The following is a 19,836-nucleotide window of genomic DNA, read 5'->3' as shown; positions in this document are numbered from 1 at the left end:
GACGTTGTAGCCACAGCAATCAGAGAAGAAAAAGAAATAAAAGGAATCCAAATCGGAAAAGAAGAATTAAAGCTGTCACTTTTTACAGATGACATGATATTATACATGGAGAATCCTAAAAATGCTACTTGAAAACTACTAGATATAATCAATGAATTTGGTAAAGTAGCAAGATACAAAATTAATGCACAGAAATCTTTACTTTCCTATCCACTGATGATGAAAAATCTGAAAGTGAAATAAAGAAAACACTCCCATTTTCCACTGCAACAAAAAGAATAACATATCTAGGAATAAACCTACCTAAGGAGAAAAAAGACCTGTATGCAGAAAATTATAAGACACTGATGAAAGAAATTAAAGATGATACAAATAGATGGAGAGATATACCATGTCCTTGGATTGGAAGAATCAACACTGTGAAAATGACTATACTACCCAAAGCAATCTACAGATTCAATGCAATCCCTATCAAACTATCACTGGTATTTTTCACAGAACTAGAACAAAAAAGTTCAAAATTTGTTTGGAGAAACAAAAGACCCCGAATAGCCAAAGCAATCTTGAGAACGAGAAACGGAGCTGGAGGAATCAGGCTCCCTGACTTCAGACTATACTACAAAGCTACAGTAATCAAGACAGTGTGGTATTGGCACAAAAACAGAAAGATAGATCAATGGAACAGGATAGAAAGCCCAGAGATAAACCCACGCACATATGGTCAACTTATCTTTGATAAAGGAGGCAGGAATGTACAGTGGAGAAAAGACAGCCTCTTCAATAAGTGGTGCTGGGAAAACTGGACAGGGACATGTAAAAATGTGAGATTAGATCATTCCCTAACACCATACACAAAAATAAGCTCAAAATGGATTAAAGACCTAAATGTAATGCCAGACACTATCAAACTCTTAGAGGAAAAACATAGGCAGAACACTCTATGACATAAATAAGGCAAGATCCTTTTTGACCCACCTCCTAGAGAAATGGAAATAAAAACAAAAATAAACAAATGGGACGTAATGAAACTTAAAAGCTTTTACACAGCAAAGGAAACCATAAAAAAGATGAGAATACAACCCTCAGAATGGGAGACAATATTTGCAAATGAAGCAACGGACAAAGATTAATCTCCAAAATTTGCAAGCAGCTCATGTAGCTCAATATCAAATAAACACACAACCCAATCCAAAAATGGGCAGAAGACCTAAATAGACATTTCTCCAAAGAAGATATACAGATTGCCAACAAACACATGAAAGAATCATCAACATCATTAATTATTAGAGAAATGCAAATCAAAACTACAATGAGATATCACCTCAGACCAGTCAGAATGGCCATCATCAAAAAATCTGCAAATTATAAATGCTGGAGAGGGTTTGGAGAAAAGGGAACCCTCTTACACTGTTGGTGGGAATGTACAATGATACAGCCACTGTGGAGTACAGTATGGAGGTCCCTTAAAAAACTAAAATAGAACTATTGTATGACCCCGCAATCCCACTACTGGACATATACCCTGAGAAAACTGTAGTTCAAAAAGAGTCATGTACCACAATGTTCACTGCAGCACTATTTACAATAACCAGGACATGGAAGCAACCTAAGTGTCCATCAACAGATGAATGGGTAAAGAACTTGTGGCACATATATACAATCGAATATTACTCAGCCATAAAAAGAAACGAAATTTAGTTATTTGTAGTGAGGTGGATGGACGTAGAGTCTGTCACGCAGAGTGAAGTCAGAAAGAGAAAAACAAATACCATATGCTAACACATATATAAGAAATATAAAAAAAAGTGGTCATGAAGAACCTAGGAGCAAGATGGGAATAAAGACACAGACCTACTAGAGAATGGACTTGAGGATACAGGGAGTGGGAAGGGTAAGCTGGGACAAAGTAAGAGATTGGCATGGGCATATATACACTACCAAACGTAAAATAGATAGCTAGTGGGAAGCAGCCGCATAGCACAGGGAGATCAGCTCGGTTCTTTGTGACCACGTTAAAGGGTGAGATAGGGAGGGTGGTAGGGAGGCAGACGCAAGAGGAAAGACATATAGGGACATATGTATATTTATGCCTGATTCACTTTGTTATAAAGCAGAAACCAACACACCATTTTAAAGAAATTATACTCCAATAAAGATGTTAAAAAAAAAGAAGGTCATTAATCTGATTTTAAATCAGGGCTTTCCTGTTGGCGCAGTGGCTGAGAGTCCACCTGCCAATGCAGGGGACACGGGTTCGTGTCCTGGTCCGGGAAGATCCCACATGCCATGGAGACGCTGGGCCCGTGAGCCATGGCTGCCGAGGCTGTGCGTCTGGAGCCTGTGCTCCATAATGGGAGAGGCCACAACAGTGAGAGGCCCGCATACCACAAAAAAAAAAAAAAAAAAAAATCATAAGCACTGTCTACCCAGGTCTCCACTTATGTAGTACCAACAAAGAACAGAGGCTTTGAAATTAGATTTTTCTTTATTGTGCCCCAGATAAAATGCACAGCAGATTATTCATTCCTTGAAAAAATAACTACAGAGAAAATGCTACTTTCCAGGAACTCCTGCAGTAATTGAGAAATAAAGCAATAGACAAGCTCCCCACTTCACTGCCCTTCATACCACCAATCTCTTTGAGTGGAAGGAACCACATAAGGGGTTATATTGCCAATGTCCACAATAAAATCTAGTGGTATATCCCCCACAAAAAAAAGTTCTAAAAAGTTTGTGGACTTGTCAATCTTTTCCCCTAAGACTGGAATATCTACAGTATTTTTCTGATATTGTTATAAGTATACTGCTTTTTTTATTAAGGTTTTTATAATTCATCTCTTTTTGGTGTATCTTTTTTTATTTCTGATAGTTCTGTATTCTTAATTTAAGATGTATTTATTGTTAGTGGTTTAGAGTTACATTTTGTCTTTTTTCAGTCCAATCTGACAGTATTAGTCAATTAATTGGAATATTTAGTCCATTTACATTTAATATAATTTCTGGCACAACAGGCTAATAACTGTCATTTTATGATTTATTTTCTATTTGCCCTACCTGTTTTTAGTTTTCTTTGACTCTTCCTTATTGACTTATTTTGGATTAATCAAGGATTTCTTTCCCATTTTCTCTGTTAGCCTGTTAGTCATACATTTTTTCAAGCTTTTTGTTGCTGATGTGGAAATTGCATCCATTCTTGACTTACTACAGTCTATTATAAATTGCTTTCTTTTGCCACTTCTCACACAATTCTAAGACCTCAGAACATTTTTATTCCATTGACTCCCATTTCATCTTTTGTGTTATTGTCATTGTGCATTTCATTCTGTTATATTTTAGACCACACCAGACATTAACCTCATTATTTTGTACAGTTAATGTTAATTTATATTTCCCCAGATGTATATATGGACATTTACCTTATTAAAATTTTTTATTTCTGCATTTCATTTCTTAATTTAGATGGAAACATCAAGGGGAATTTAACAAAAAAGTGAAAAGATGATTATTAAATAAAAAGTGTTCTCTTACTTTCTTAAGTACGAATAAAATTCCCTTTGGTGTGTGACAAGTGTTATGACAACTGTCAGCTCCCTGCCCTTTACAAAACTGCTTCGTTTTGCCTCTGTTGCAAGGAGGTTGGTAACAATACCAGTCAGATGATGCTGTTGTTTTGATTCAATTGGTCCACATGAAGATGGCTCCTGGGGGCATGTGGTGCATAGCAGGTGCTCCTCGTCTATTAGCTCCCCCTGTTTTCCCAGATCCCAGGCACGTGGCTTCTTCCAAACACCAGCCTGTCTTTCTAGCCTCATCTAACAGCTATGTACTGTGGGTGTGCCTCTTCCTGGATCATGAACAACGTGATATTAGGGACACCATCCCCTTCATCTTTGCATTTACCATTAGTGCTTATCAAGGGCTCTGGCATTTAATGGGCAGTGATGGATGTTTTCTGATTGGGTTAATGAAGGATGGAAGGAATGAACAAACAATCAACACTCAGTTATGCCTGTTCATAGAGAAACGCTCCCTAACATGCACTGAGACCTTATACCAGCACACGCTGAGTCTCCTGTTGACTTTGCACCTGTCTTTTCCTGGGTCAGGCTGGGGATGGGCTGTTGTGAGGGTCATTTCATCTTCATTAAGTTGCACTCCTGACCTACCCTCTGCTCACTTGGTGAAAGTTCCCAACAGCCCCAAAGCGATATGCACTGTGGGTGGGCCCAGGGGACAGACACCAGGACCAGTGAATCTGTGAGCAAAGCCCAGCTTCTCCACCCCTGCTTCTACTCTCTCGCCACTTTGTCCACCAAAAAGAATTTTTTTTAAAGAAAAAAAGAGACAATGTGGAAGAAGAAGAAAACTTGGCATTCAACAAATGTTTGTTTATACACACTGAATACCACTAGCTAAATCTACAATGCCTGAAGAATATGATGTTTTCTGTAATAGATTAATGTTTAAAACACTCAAGGATGAATATCAACTTGCAAAGATTGCCATCTATGATACTTTTTCTCAAAAAAATTACATAGTTTTCTTGAAGAGAATGGAAAAGTTGCCACTCTAATAAATACAGATTAAAGTATGTGTAATATTGCATGCTATTGTGTACCAGTTATACTGAATTTAAAGACTAAAAATACAAGAAAACCTCATATGTTATCATTTATTTGTGTCCCACCTATAGTTTCTCATAGGTGATGTCTTTTTCAGAAACTAATATTTCTGACTCTGTCTTTATAATAGTTTAGAAGCATTAAAGAAGATTGGATGGTCACCACAGAGGAAATGAAATATTTGAAAATATGTGACTCTTACTTAGGAAATGTGGAATATTGGCTGACTTTCAAAAGTGCAATAAAGCTTGTACTTTATCTCTCAAATGAACAAGCAGGTGAAAATGAGTGTTTTCTATCTTAGACTGACCACTGGTTTCTGGCATTTTAATATTATTTCTGCTTCACTACTCTAAAATCAAAATAGATAAATAATATCCTCAGGGAAATAACTATGCCTTCGTTTATTCTCCATACTGGAAAAGACATGCTTAGAAGTCAATAAATAATAAATAATATAACAACACACTCTGACCTTAGAAAATTTTATATTTTTTTCAATATGTATTTATAGAATCTGTATTTTAACTTGAAAAGAGTTCTCAAATTAGCCCCACTACAAATCAGTATTGATTTCAGATGATACTTGGCTGTGACCTTGGTTGTGTGACATCTCTTGGTCTTCCTTCCACACCTGGTTTCAGGAGCGGCTTCTGCTGTCCCTGCTGCCAGCACACATAGCCATGGAGATGAAAGCTGAGATCATCCAGAGGCTGCAAGGCCCCAAAGCCGGCCAAATGGAAAACACCAACAACTTTCACAACCTGTACGTCAAGCGGCACACTAACGTCAGGTACGCTGCTGCTCTGTTCCCCTTCCGCAGCAAGTCTGGGGAGCCTGTCTGCCAGGTGGGGGACCTATTGAACGGGGAGCCCATAATCTGACAGTTTCATGTGTCCCTTGGAACTGTTTATCTGTGAATGTAGAGTAATTATCGCTCCACCTACCCATGTGCTGCCTCTCAGGCCTTCATATTAAGATAAGAAAATGGGTTCCTCTACTTACAGCATTTTGTGACCATCAATTACAAAGGGGAGAGAAGTGGACAATGGGGCCCTTATTCTGGGAACTCCTTGGTCAGATCTCACTTTGCCCCTGAAACCCAGGACTCAGTATCAGTAAGATTAAAGAGTCATGGGCTCTAGGCACAAGGACTGGTTCCTCAAGGTGGACTTGGCAAGGGCAGGGCCTTGGGAAGCCAGCGCTTTCCAGGGAAGCTGGATGTTCTGCTGTCAATCAGGAATGATGGGTTTCTGGGTTATGGCTGGTACCCAGCATCATAGGGGACCAACATGCACCTTAATTAAGTTATAATGAAAGGTACTGCTTCTCCAAGAGTGGTACGGCCATGCATGCTTCCCAGGGAGCCATTCCTGGATTCCCAGTAACTGGAAAACTAACATGGGATTGTGGTCAGGAAGGAGGATGGTATAGGACCTCTTCTCCCCTGAGCTCTAGAGAGGAGCTGTGCATGTCCTCACTTCAGTCTGGAAAGGGTTCTCCCTCCTGTGCTCCCCTCCATCTCTGGCTACAGTGGTGTGGGACCTCTCCACATATGGGTGCCCTGGTCCTCACTGTTGTCCATGCCCACCCATTCCTGATACCACTTCTCTGGGGATTGTCCTTTCATCCATTCGATTACATTGCAGTGGTGCTTGCTATTCTGGCTGGCTTATCTCAGTCAGTAACCTGTGCATGCCTCACTCATTATGTTATTCCTTTAGTTGTCAGGGTTACTCACCCTCCCCCACCCCATTCAAAATTTAATAACAACAACCACAAACACAAACTAAAGTGTGTTTAGAATTGTCTAGAATTGTAATAAGGCTGTTTGCCTTCAAGTCCAGACCTTTTCCATTGCATGATGCAGCCTTCTATCTGGTTACTTCAGGTCAAGGATTTTTGAAATTTATTAAGAAACAATATTAACTGTAGCTTAATTTGTGCATTGCTAAGACAAATCACATTTTAACACATGATTTTAGAAAAAGATATGGCCCAAGCACACAAAAAGCTAATATACAATGAGAAATGCACATTGAAAAGGAGACAACAGAGAAAAAAAGTTGCATATCAAGTAGGAACTAAGGAAAAAACATTGAATAAATGAGGAATCAGGAGTAAATTTTTTTATAGTCCCCACCTTTTTTTTTCTTGGAATAATAGGAAAGAACTATGTGCGTATATATACATATATATACGTATGTATGTATATGTGCATATATTTATGTGTTTGTGTGTATATATATATATACATATATATATATATGTATATGTATATATATACATACACAGAGACAGAGAACATTCATACATGTTAAGGAGTAAAACTGGACTTCTTTGGTGGCACAGTGGTTAAGAATCCTCCTGCCAATGCAGGGACACAAGTTTGAGCCCTGGTCCGGGAAGATCCCACTTGCTGGGGAGCAACTAAGCCCATGCACCACAACTAATGAGCCTGTGCTCTAAAGCACGTGAGCCACAACTACTGAGCCCATGCACAACTACTGAAGCCCATGCATCCTAGAGCCCGCATGCCACAATTACTGAGCCCACGTGCCACAACTACTGAAGCCCATGCACTCTAGGGCCCCCATGCGGCAACTACTGAGCCCACGTGCTGCAATTACCAAAGCCCGCGTGCCTAGAGCCCATGCTTTGCAACAAGAGAAGCCATCACAATGAGAAGCCCGCACACCACAGCAAAGAGTAGCCCCCACTCACTGCAACTAGAGAAAGCCTTCACACAGCAACAAAGACCCAGTGCAGCCAAAAAAAAAAAGGAATAAAATTATTTAAAACACTAGACTGCACTTAGGTTTTTAAGCATTTTACCTACATAACTAAAGAAAAAACATTTATGGTGTCTGACAAGATATACTATAGTAGAAATTGCTCTTTCCAGCCTTAACTATATGAAAATCAGCAATGCCCCTTCCATCTCCAGAAATATTTTTATGTCACTTATTGGTATTCAAAATGTGTAAGGATAAATGTGTCTGTATCTAAATAGGATCACAGACTATATTTAAGTAGCTGTGATATAATCCAGGAACAATAGACCTGTAAAAATGACTGAAGACACAACCAATCTCAAGCAGTTGATAATGGTCTGCATAATATCTGTATTAGTTATCAGTTTCTGTGTAACAAATTACCCCAAAACTTAGTGGCTTTAAAGAACAATAAACACACCAATCAGAATGGTCATCATCAAAAAGTCTATAAATAACAAATGCTGGAGTGGATGTGGAGAAAAGGGAGCCCTCTTACATTGTTGGTAGGAATGTAAATTGTTGCAGCCACTATGGAAAACAGTATGGAGGTTCCTCAAAAAACTAAAAATAAAGCTACCATATAATCCAGCAATCCAACTCCTGGGCATATATCTGGAAAAAAACACAATTCAAAAAGATACATGCAGGGTTTCCCTGGTGACGTAGTGGTTGAGAGTCCGCCTGCTGATGCAGGGGACACAGGTTTGTGCCCCAGTCTGGGAAGATCCCACATGCTGCAGAGTGGCTGGGCCCATGAGCCATGGTCACTGAGCCTGTGCGTCCGGAGCCTGTGCTCTGCAAAGAGAGAGGACACAACAGTGAGAGAGTGAGAGACCCACGTACCACAAAAAATAAAAAAAATAAAAATAAATAAATAAACACTCTCTTAAAAAAAAAAAAAGATACATGCACCCCAATGTTCACTGCAGCACCATTTACAACAGCCAAGGCATGGAAGCAATCTAAATGTCCATTGACAGATGAATGGATAAAGAAGATGTGGTACATATATACAATGGAATATTACTTAGCCATAAAAAATGTAATAATGCCATTTGCAGCAACATGGATGGACCTAGAGATTATCATTAAGTGAAGTAAGTCAGAGAAAGACAACTGTCATATGATGTCACTTCCATGTAGAATCTAAAATACAATACAAATCAACATATCTATGAAACAAAAACAGACTCACAGACATAGAGAACAGACTTGTGATTGCTAAGGGGAAGGGGCTTGGAAGAGGGAAGGACTGAGAGTTTGGGATTAGTAGAGGCAAGCTATTATACATAGAATGGATAAACAACAAGGTCCTACTGTATAGCACAGGGAACTATATTCAATATCCTATGACAAACCATATGGAAAGAAATATGAAAAAAAATATATATATATATATGTATAACTGAATCATTTTGCTGTATAGAAGAAACTAACACAACATTGTAAATCAGCTATACTTCAAAAAAAAAGAATGATAAAAAAAAACATAGAATGGGAGAAAATGTTTGCAATAATATATCTGATAAGGGACTTGAATCCAGAATATATAAAGAACTTTTACAGCTCAACAATAAAAATACAAATAACCTAATTAAAAAAAAGAACAATAAACATCTCACAACATTTGTGGGTTTGAGTTTGGGAGCAGCTTACCCAGGTGGTTTTGGCATAGACTTTCCCATGAGGCTTCAGGCTGCTGGGCAATCTGTTCCCAATGTGACTTCCCACCTGGTGGACAGTTTAACTTCCTGTTGGCTGGAGGCCTCAGTTCCTCATCATTGGGCCTCTTCACAGGTTGCTTGAGTATCATCACAACATGGCTGCTTGCTTCCCCAGAGGGAGGGTTCCAGGTGGAAGCTGCAATATCTTTTATGATCTAACCTTGGAAGGTCACTTCTGGTCATTTCTGCAGTATCCTATTGGTTACACAATTCAGCCCTACCCATTATGGGAAGGGACAGTACAAGAGTGTGAGTACTGGGAGGTGAGGATCACTGGGGCCATCTTGGAAGCTGATTAACACACTTATCTAAGGCAAAGGATTGGTGAAGCAGCTTCAACTGTCTTCAGAGATTGTGTAGAATATGTTTGCAGTGTTAAATTAAATTTAAATTCATAAAACATATTTGGGATCCTAAAGTAACTTAAATTCTTAAAACTTAAAAATGCAAAAGCTTCAATGGCATGGAGTACCAATTAATTTGAAAGGAAATATGAAAACATATGGCCTTTTCCTCCTGAAACAGGACAGGTATAATAAACAAAGAAGCAGATAAAATACCTGGTTAATGCAGGTAGTTCAGTCAACACCTGAGGGTGTTTTTTAATGAGAATTATTAGGTTTATAGACCAAAAAGATCTGTGGGTAACTTTTAGTTTTGCTTTGATGATTCATTCAATTAAATATTTATTCTCCATTAATAACATTGATTAGCTCTTTACTAACTGATATAATAACAATAATAATAATAGGAATAAGTAGAATGAGGAGGAAGTGGAGAAGAAAAAGAATTTATAGATTTGAAGGTAGCAACTACCAGTTGCCATCTGAATCATTGTCTTCCTCTGAATCCCTCCCTCTAGTGCTGAAACATTCACAAACCCATCATGTCTTTGAAAACAAACATAAATCCCTGAATCGAGTGCCACCCTCCAACTCTGAAATTACCTCCATGAATTTCATAGCCCATATTCCAGAACAATTTTCACTCTCTAACTAGACTTCTTTATTTTCTCTCCCTCCTCAAATCACCACCCTCTGGCTTTAACCTCCCCAATGTCACAGAATTCATTCTTCCTACATTCACCACCAGATGTCTTGTTCCCAAATCTGAATATGACTTCCTCTGCATCCTATCTCATTGACCACATGGTTATGCTTGATCCCATTCACCTTGTCTTTGCACTTAAGTAATTCTACATCCTTGAGTTTCCATGCCATTGTTTCCCCTTTGTTTTCTCCCTGCAGTCTTCTTTATTGTTTTCTCATCCCTAAATCTAGGCTGTTCTGTAAATGAAAGCATTTCCAGGTCTCTCCTAACTCCTCTGTTCTCTCCAGCTCACGCCCAGGACTTAATGACCATGTATATGATGCTAAGACACAGAACTCAACCATAGTTTTCCATAAGCATCTACCTAATGGTTTTCTTCTTGGGTCTCCCACTGACACCACCCTCAGACTCAACCCAACCAAAGTGGAGCTAGTTAACTTCTCCTGCAAGCTTGATTTGATTTGTACACTAGGTACAGCCCCAGTACTCAGCCATAAACCAGTCTTTATCTCAGCACTTCCTTTTCCTAGACACTTCCCACAACATCTAATCCCTAACAAAACCTGATTCATTCTTCTTCCTACAAATCTCCCCTCTCTGTCCAGTTCTCCCCATTTCCCCCACTTATAGACCTTCCACAGGGCTCCCCAGGATGTACCAGATATGATTCTAACTGATCTGCCCAGCTCCAGGTTGCTGCCGCCATAGTGGTCTTTCTCAAGTGGTGATGTGATCCGAGTCTAGGTCGGGTTTCCTTCCTGTGGGACCCCCGCAGTGCTCTGCGTCTCTTCTTCCATAACTCTTTGTACATTGTGTCCCAGTTACTCATATACAGTCTGCATCTTCCTTCCCAGTAACCACAGGGCCAGCTTCAGACCTGTACATTCAGCCCATCTTGGGCTCCTTCACCCACTACATGTCTTGACACAGGAAACACTGTGGAGGTTGTCAAGAAGAAGTAGAGTCAACTACTCATTCTCACGTTCTCCCTCCCATGCTGCCTGGATCGGGCATCTTCCTCTGAGTGACAGTAATGCCTCCTGTTGGACCATGGCTCAGCATCTGTGGGTCCCTGCCTCTGCAGGAGAGCACAGGAGAAGTAGGGATGATTTTATTGCACCATCTGAATGGAGAGCACAAAAGCCCCAGCAGTCCTGATTTCCCTGGACCAGAGGTCTCCCCCTGCTTCTGTCCATCATCAGAGGAGCAAGTCTTTCCTCCAAGGTGAAGCCACAAGCCTTGTACTTTGCCTGAGGAGCAGAGTGTTGCCAGCAGCAGAGGTCAAGCCATGTTCTGCCTGGGACCAGGCTGACGGCTGCCACACTTTTTTTTTTTAATTGAGGAAAAATATACATAGCATTTACAATTTTATCCATTTTAAATTGTACAGTGCAGTGTCATTAAATACATCCATGTTGTTCTGCAACCATCACCAACATCCATGTCCAGAACATTTTTTCATCCCAAGCTGAAGCTCCATACCCACTGAACAACAATGCCCCATCCCCAGACTCTGGCAGCCACCATGCTACTCTCTGTCTCTATGGTTGGGCTAGTCTAAGTACTTCATATAAGTGAAATCATATAATATTTGTCCTTTTGAGTCTGGCTTATTTCACTCAATTTAATGTCTTCAAGGTTCATCCAAGTTGTGGTACGTGTCAGAATTTCATTTCTTATAAAGACTGAATAATATTCCACTGTATTATACACCACAGTTTCATCCATCCATTTCTTTAAATGTCAATAAACATTTGCTTCATTTTATGAATAATACTGCTGTGAACATGGGTATACGAATATCTGTTTGAGTTCCTGCTTTCAGCTCTTTTGGGTATATACCTAAGAGTGGAATTGCTGGATCCTATATATGATAATTTTATGTTTCATAAAATTTTGTGAATTGGCAGTTATTTTTGTTTCATGGCCCATCTTAAACCATACCATATTCACTACCAGAACCCAGAATTTTAGGCTTCATTATTAGTCCTTTACACAAAACATAAACACGTTATTGTGTAGGTTAAGTTGTAATGTACACAGTGGTACTGTAGTTTCTCTATCCTGACCCATCAAGGTTAGCTAAACACGTACACAACTCTAAGGAATCTCACATTTGCCCTCCCAGCCTGTACATCCCATAAAGGGAAGCTGTACTGTCATTTCCTAAGTGACTTTCCCTGACTCTTCGCTACCTCCACTGTTCTGTCTTACAGCACTCTTCTGTTTTCTTTTATAGCACTTATTATCACTTATTGGACGTTGGTTGGTGTCCTTATTTGTTTCATGCATCCTCCAAACCAAACTCTGAGCTTTAGAAAGATGCTCTGTATCTGCTCCCCTGGCAGGTAGTAAGGAAGCCAGAATTTTTTCTTTGAATCAATAAAAACAGGATTTGACTTTTATTATTTTGCTTCTTCTACATAGGAATCCTTACACTATGAAATCATGTAATGATTCAAATAGAAGCATACTCCTTTGATATCAGAATTATGACACTGTAATGTATTGTCATGTTGAAGACCACATAAATGAGAGAGGCGGGGAGGGGCTGGCCCTGAGAGAAGAAAGGTGAGCAGTAAAAACAGACTAGAATAGAGAAAGTGCATCACATGAATTTTTCTTCAACGATTTAATTATAAAAAATTAACATCAAAAAAAATTTAATGGGAAAGTTTAGCAAAATGTTTACATATACCATACCCAGGGAAATGACATTTTGTAAAAATACAAAATGTAAAAACTTATACTCTTTTAATGGGAAAAACTACCATTACTTTCTTAACGAATATCAACTTGCAAATATGGCACCCACTGGTTTGTTCCCACAGTATCCTCTATGCGGACATTGTTGGGTTCACCCGTCTGGCCAGTGACTGCTCCCCAGGAGAACTGGTCCACATGCTGAATGAACTCTTTGGAAAATTTGATCAAATTGCAAAGGTGAGTATTAGTGATTGCCTTCTATTTTGAGGATATATAAAATTTGGGCTTACTTTTTCTCTGGTCCTTATCAATTTTTTACCTCTTCATAAAAACATCCTTTAGGAATGTTGTTTGTAGATTTGTTGGATTTATTTGCCATCAAGCCCTGATAAATCTCAAAGCTACACTGGGAATGAGAGATGTCATAGCATATAATTAGCATATGTTTTCATCTAATTTTAAAACTTCTGCTTAAATATAGCTCAGCACACATACAGTGAATACATTCAAGATGATGAGATTTGATTTGCACATCTCTCTCTACTGTGCTGCTCTAAGATTCTCTTTTTAGGCATTTCGATGTCAAGGAGTTGGAAACATGATTTCCTCTGCCGTTGTAACTATTACATATTCACAGTGTTAAGTGGCATCCTGGGAAAATCCCTAAAATAGGATGCATCCCTTCTTCCTAAGCTCTTTATTGACTGTTGTCCCCTTTTTATCCACTGACCCTTTTGCCACTTGCAGAGATGTAAGTTCAGTATTTGTCATTCATATGCTCATTTGTGGGAAGTTTCACGGAGAAGAAATGATGACAACTGATCTAAAACCATACTAGACTTTATTCTAGACTTATTTATTGGAACTATTAAGGTTTCTGGTAGGAATATTGATATTTTTTTTCTTTCCTGCTAGCCCTCTACTTCTGTCTCATAAAATGTTTCTGGTCAGCTTAATTTTGTCTCTGAATTGTTCCCCCCAAAAACTACATTATTATGCTTATTAAAAGGCATTATTTACATAAGGAAGTGTGGGCTCTAAGTTTAGTTCATGGTGAGATTTTGAAAACAATAGGTGAGATCTTGCTCACTTTTAAACAATAAAGAAAATTCCAGCCAGGCCTCCTAGGCATAAATCTGGCTTGCAGATGTTCACAGAGTCACTCTTGGGTCAAGCTTTCCATGAGGTGTCTTATGTTGCCCAACTGACCATGACAGATCTCATTGGGAATTCTAAAAAATCACTAAGATTATAGCTCTGTTTCCTTCCTTTACCAAACCAAAGGAAGAGGTTGAGTTTGGGGTAGAGGGGGCCTCATCTTTAGAAAACGTCTTGAAAGTTTGAGTCAGTAAAAGGTCATTTTTGTTGCACTACCTGGTCACAGTAGGAAGAAATATCCTAATCTTGGCTGATAACAACAAAGCTCCAGTGTTTACATGGCATTTTCCCCACACACAAGGCTCTGTGTCCAAATTACTTCTCTCTATATGGACACCAGTCAAACTGATTAGGGGCCCACCCTACTCCTGTATGGCCTCATCTTAACTAATTACATCTACAATGACCCTATGGCCAAATAATGTCACGTTCACAGGTACCAGGGGTTAGGATTTCAACATGTGAATCTGAGGAGGACACAATTTATAACTCATAAGGGAGGTACTTGGTGTGACTTCCTGCTCCTCTCCGATCATTGTAACAAAGGAATGTCCAGATGATATCAGAGACTGGCCTAGGATAGCTTGGTCCATCCATTGCTGGCCACAAGGGCAGCATGCTTTGGATATCAGTTCATGGCTCATAGTTCAAAACATGGAGTTGGTGAGCATTATAAGCAAACAGATAGTTCAGTCCATTGAGGGAATACTACATAAAGCACATTAAGTTAAGGAACTCAACGTCACTGCTCATTCACTCTTAGTTTTTATCCACTTTAATGAGGTCTAATTGGTATACAGAAAGCTATACATATTTCACATGCATACAACTTACTGAGCTTAGGGGTACACCCTTGAAACCATCACTACAATCTATGCCATAAACATCTATCACCTACAAAAGTTTCCTCTCGCCCTTTTAATTTATCATTACCATCATTATTATTTTGTGATTAAAACACTTAACATAAGATCTACCTTCTTAGCCAATGTTTAGGTATACAATATAATATTATTAACTATAGACACTATGCTGTACAGTAGGTCTCTAGGACTTATTCATCATGCACAACTGAAATTTTGTGCTCTTTGACCAACACCTCCCCATTTTCCCCTCTTCCAGGCCTGGAAACCACCATTCTATACTCTGCTTCTGTGTTTGACCAATTTAGATTCCTCATATAAGTGGTATCATGTAGTATTTGTCATTCTGTATCCGGTTTATTTCATTAACAAGTCAAATTCAACAGCACTTTAAAAAGATCATATACCATGACCAACTGGGAGTTATCCTCGGGATGCAAGTTGGATAGCATCGTAGATCAATTGATGGGATATACCACATTAACAGAATGAAGGGTAAAAATCATATGATCATCTCAATCAATTGATGCAGAAAAAGCATTGGACAAAATTCAACATGCTTTTATGATTAAAAACTCTCAACTAATAAGAAGGAACTTACCTCAACACAATAAAGCCGTATATGAAAAACCCATAGTGAATATCATACTCAACAGTGACAAACTGAAAGCTTTTCTTCTAAGATTGGGCATAAGACAAGGATACCTACTCTCACCAGTTCTGTTCAACATAGTGCTGGAAGTTCCTGATGCAGCAGTTAGGCAAGAAAAAGAAATAAAAGACATCCAACTCAAAAGAGAAGTAAAATTATCTCTGTTTGCAGACGATATGACCTTATATGTAGAAAACCCTAAAGAGTCCACAAAAATCTGTTAGAACTAATAAATAAACTCAGTAAAGTTGCAGGATAAAAAGTCAATGTACAGTAATCAGCTGTATTTCTATACAATGAAGTATCTCAAAAGGAAATCAAGAAAACACATTTACATTATCATTAAAAATAATAAAATACTTAGGAAATAGACTTAACTAAGTGAATGACTTATACACCAAAAACTATAAAAAATTGATAAAAGAAATATAAAGAGAAACAAATAAGTAGAAAGACATTCCATGTTCATGGGTTGAAAGAATTAATATTGTTAAAATAGTACCCAAAACCATCTACAGATTCAATGCAATCTCTATCAAAATCCCAATGGTAGTTTTTACAGAAATAGAAAAAAAATCCTAAAATTCATATAGAACCACAAGAGACACCAAATATCCAAAGCAATTTTGAGCAAGAAAAACAAAGCTGGAGGCATCGTGCTTCCTGATTTCAAAATATATTGCAAAACTACAGCAATCAAAACAGTCTGATACTGGTATTAAAGATAGACATACAGGCCAATGGAGCAGAATAGAGAGATTAGAAATAAACCCATGCATATACAGTCAGCTGATCATTGATAAGAGTGCCAAGAATTCACTATTCTTAATCTTACTGTTTTCTAGACCCAGGATACATATTTAGGAAGTATAGGAGAGAAACCTTATTAATAAGCAATGTTTTGCCTTTTTAGTATTTAAAATATTGTTATCAGGAATTACTAACACATCATCTATATGTTATAGATAAGCATGAAAGTACACAGCTCTCTATGAGACAGGGAAAGAAATCTGTAAAATCTTCAGTAAACTTAACACATACTTAAGAACAAAAAGATCTTATGTTCATTTTATTATTTCAAATTTGTTCATTTTATACATAAGCCTGTGCGAGTGTTAAGAAGAAAAAAAAATCTGGGATTCCCCTGGTGGTCCAGTGGTTAAGACTCCAGGCTGCCAATGCACAGGTTTGATCCCTGATTGGGGAGCTAGGATCCCACATGCCATGCAGCGTGGCCAAAAAAATAAAAATCTGTGTTTGGTACATCTTTGTTTATTTATGTATTTATTATAAATTTGAGTGAAGAGTCTATAAACTAGTTGAAAAGGTTAGAAATGGATGTAGGATTAATGCGTATGAATGAAGTTAATCTCAATATTATGATATAAATACAACCCAGCCAAGAAAAATAATGAGTTTGTCTAACTTTATATTAAAACGGTTTAACCTCAGATCAGAATTAAGTTTTAAATTACTTGGCAACGTTGAATGGTGGCTTATTATGTTGTAGAGATGTTTATCAGAAGCTACATGTCTGCAGGTAAGAATCTGCTTCAGCTTTAAAAGAAATGAGGAAAATCATGAGCACAGTAGGAAATGACAAAAATTCTGATTCCAGTTGAGTTCTGCTTACCATTTTCTATCCTGAAAGATTCTGTTTGCATAGAATGTTTCATTTCACTGTCAATGTTTGGATTTGTTCAGACTAAAGAGAATGGTCCTATCTTTACCCTCCTCTGCTGTGTTAAGTGTAAATCATTCCAGAACTTTCTCTCAGCTTTCCCTTCTACCCCTTACCCTGATTCTTCCTGCTTTGGTAAAGGGACACGCAGGTGAGGGTGGCTCAATCTTGATAGGTAATTAAGGGAAACTCAAACTCAAGAAGTTCTCATTTCTTTCTCCCCACAAAACCTATTCACTGTGAAAATGCCAGTAGAACTAGCACTTGGTGATATTTGGTAAATCAAAATCATTATATATGTGCTTAATGCAGCTGAACTTCTGTGATTTCTTCTTTCAGGAGAATGAATGCATGAGAATAAAAATTCTAGGAGACTGCTACTACTGTGTTTCCGGACTCCCTATCTCTCTCCCTAACCATGCCAAGAATTGTGTGAAAATGGGACTGGATATGTGTGAAGCCATAAAGTAAGTGTAATGCTTAGTAAGAGCTTTCTTAACTGTTTGATAAGTTTTAGTTGTAGTTCTTACAACTATTCCTATTTTTCTGTCTACTGAAACTAAATACATGATTGTACATTTAAATATAAATGGGCAGAGACTCATTTATTGGCGTGTGAGAACTAAGTCCAAAGTAAGCCTTCTGTGTTTTGTATTGCTATTATTAGTCTTAGATTACAGCAACACTGAGTTAGAATCTATGAGAAGGGACCTTTGTGTTTGTTTCAAAAGTGCTTTTTTTAAAAAAATGTAAAGGTCTCCTCCAATCTTCAGGAAAAAGTCTGTACTCTTAGCATCTCTTGATTTCTGACAAGTACATGTAAATTGTAAGAGAGAAAGTAGTTTTTGCCACCAGACTGCCATGAATATAAAACTCCAGCCCAGAATTACACCATCTAAGTCACGCTCAGCTCTGTGAATGTAGTTTCAGTTTATATCCATAATAGTTTTCTGCCTTGTATCTATAGGTTCTTTCATGGTAATTCTAGAGAAGATTTGCTTACATGGAATAATGTTATCATTACAGTTGACAAGTACAGGGTAACAATGTGAGGTAAAAAGTGAATTTTCACTGCCTGTACCATAATTCATACTTCTTTATAAGTACCTTCATAGAAGCCAGGGTATTCTTATAAATGATAAAAAGCTCTTGTTTTCTGATTGTGTGATTGAAGGATTTCGGTTTGGGTTTTTTTTTGGGGGGGGGAGGAATTGCCTAGTTTTGGTCACGTGATTTCCCCCTATCCTCCACATATTTTTCATCTAAATAGGATGGGAACCATGTGCTTGATGGTCTAATTCCTTGCCTCGGGGTCAGAGTAAATAGGACCTTAAGTGAGAAAGCAGCAAGTCAAGTTATCACTGTGTTTAGCCCACCGTGGTGTTAGTTGTGCACCGAAGTGGACTGAGAGGTTCGTCGGTGGGTTTCCAGTGCTGGCCAGGGAAGAATAGTGAAGCCCTAGCCGCAGCAGAGTCCGCAGACCTAAGTGTCCAGATCCACTTGTTCAGCCTTCATCAGGGGTCACTGTGGGACAGTCAGGGATTGAGAGGCAAAGGAATCGAGAGGAATTGAAGGAAGATTCAAGATGGGAGGGGTGGGCAGTGTCACCTCAGCTTCCCACCTGAAATACATTGTGTGGGAAAAAACTGTCCCTCTTCTTCTCCCCATAAGTAAATCATTTGTCTTCTTGGAGGCATAGAAGAAAAAAAATGTTTTTCAGCTTTATTTCAAGAGTCATTAACTATTCACGCCACTGTGGGTCTAGAGGGAAGTAAATTTAATCAATGTAGACCTAACAGATTTTCTCAAATGTATAACCCACCCCTGGAGGTCACCTCAATGTTGGTTTCAAACATGAGGGGAAATGGATTCTATAAACAGGTTTTGTGAAGGATGATATTATGTGAATCAATAGCACATTGGATTCAACAATCCACCCTTTTACTAAAGCTTACTTTCTGCTTTGGAATCAACTGTTTTCCAGTTCTGTTAAGTTTATGTAATTCCAATATTTTGAAGAGCCTTTAGAAAAAAGATTCCCCCCAAAAAAAAATTTACAAAAAAAAAAAGAAAAAAGATTCTCTACATTCTGTCCACTGGCATGTCATCAGGTCATCAGTAATACCTTCTTTTGTTGTTACATTTATTTATTGGGGTTAAATATACATACATAAATCTTGCCCTTTGAACCATTTTTACGTGTACAATTCAGCGGCATTAAATACATTCAAAATGTCATACAACCATCACCACTATCTACTTCCAGAACCTTTTCATTGTCCCAAACAGAAAGTCTGTACCCACTAAGCAATAACTCCCCATTCCCTTCCTCCCAGCCCCTGGTAACCTCTGTTCTACTTTCTGTCTCTATAAATTTGCCTGTTCTAGATATTTCATGCAACTGTAATTGTACAATACTTGTTCTTTTGCGTGTGACTTATTTCACTTTATATAATGTTTTCAAGGTTTATTCATATTGTGGTATGTATCAGTACTTCATTCCTTTTAATGATGGAATAACATTCCATTGTATGTATGTATTGTATTTTATCCATTCATCATAGATGCCTCAGTGATATCTTATGCGTCCAGCATCTCAGTAA

At 38.3% G+C, this 19,836-nt stretch overlaps 1 protein-coding gene across 2 annotated transcripts in view; it reads left to right on the top strand.

The window, feature by feature from the left end:
- Window positions 1–19,836, top strand: part of ADCY2 (adenylate cyclase 2) — a 436,230-nt gene that overhangs the window by 290,404 nt on the left and 125,990 nt on the right. For both annotated transcript variants that reach the window (XM_082623793.1, XM_082623794.1), the window contains exons 5-7: window positions 5,267–5,415; window positions 13,005–13,116; window positions 17,573–17,700. In XM_082623793.1, the coding sequence (XP_082479919.1) occupies window positions 5,267–5,415; window positions 13,005–13,116; window positions 17,573–17,700 (389 nt within the window). The remainder of the gene's footprint in view (window positions 1–5,266; window positions 5,416–13,004; window positions 13,117–17,572; window positions 17,701–19,836) is intronic.

This window comes from Mesoplodon mirus, assembly GCF_964341445.2.
Source record: "Mesoplodon mirus genome assembly, chromosome: 5".
Lineage (NCBI taxonomy): Eukaryota > Metazoa > Chordata > Mammalia > Artiodactyla > Ziphiidae > Mesoplodon > Mesoplodon mirus.
This window is presented reverse-complemented; position numbering and strand designations above follow the sequence as displayed.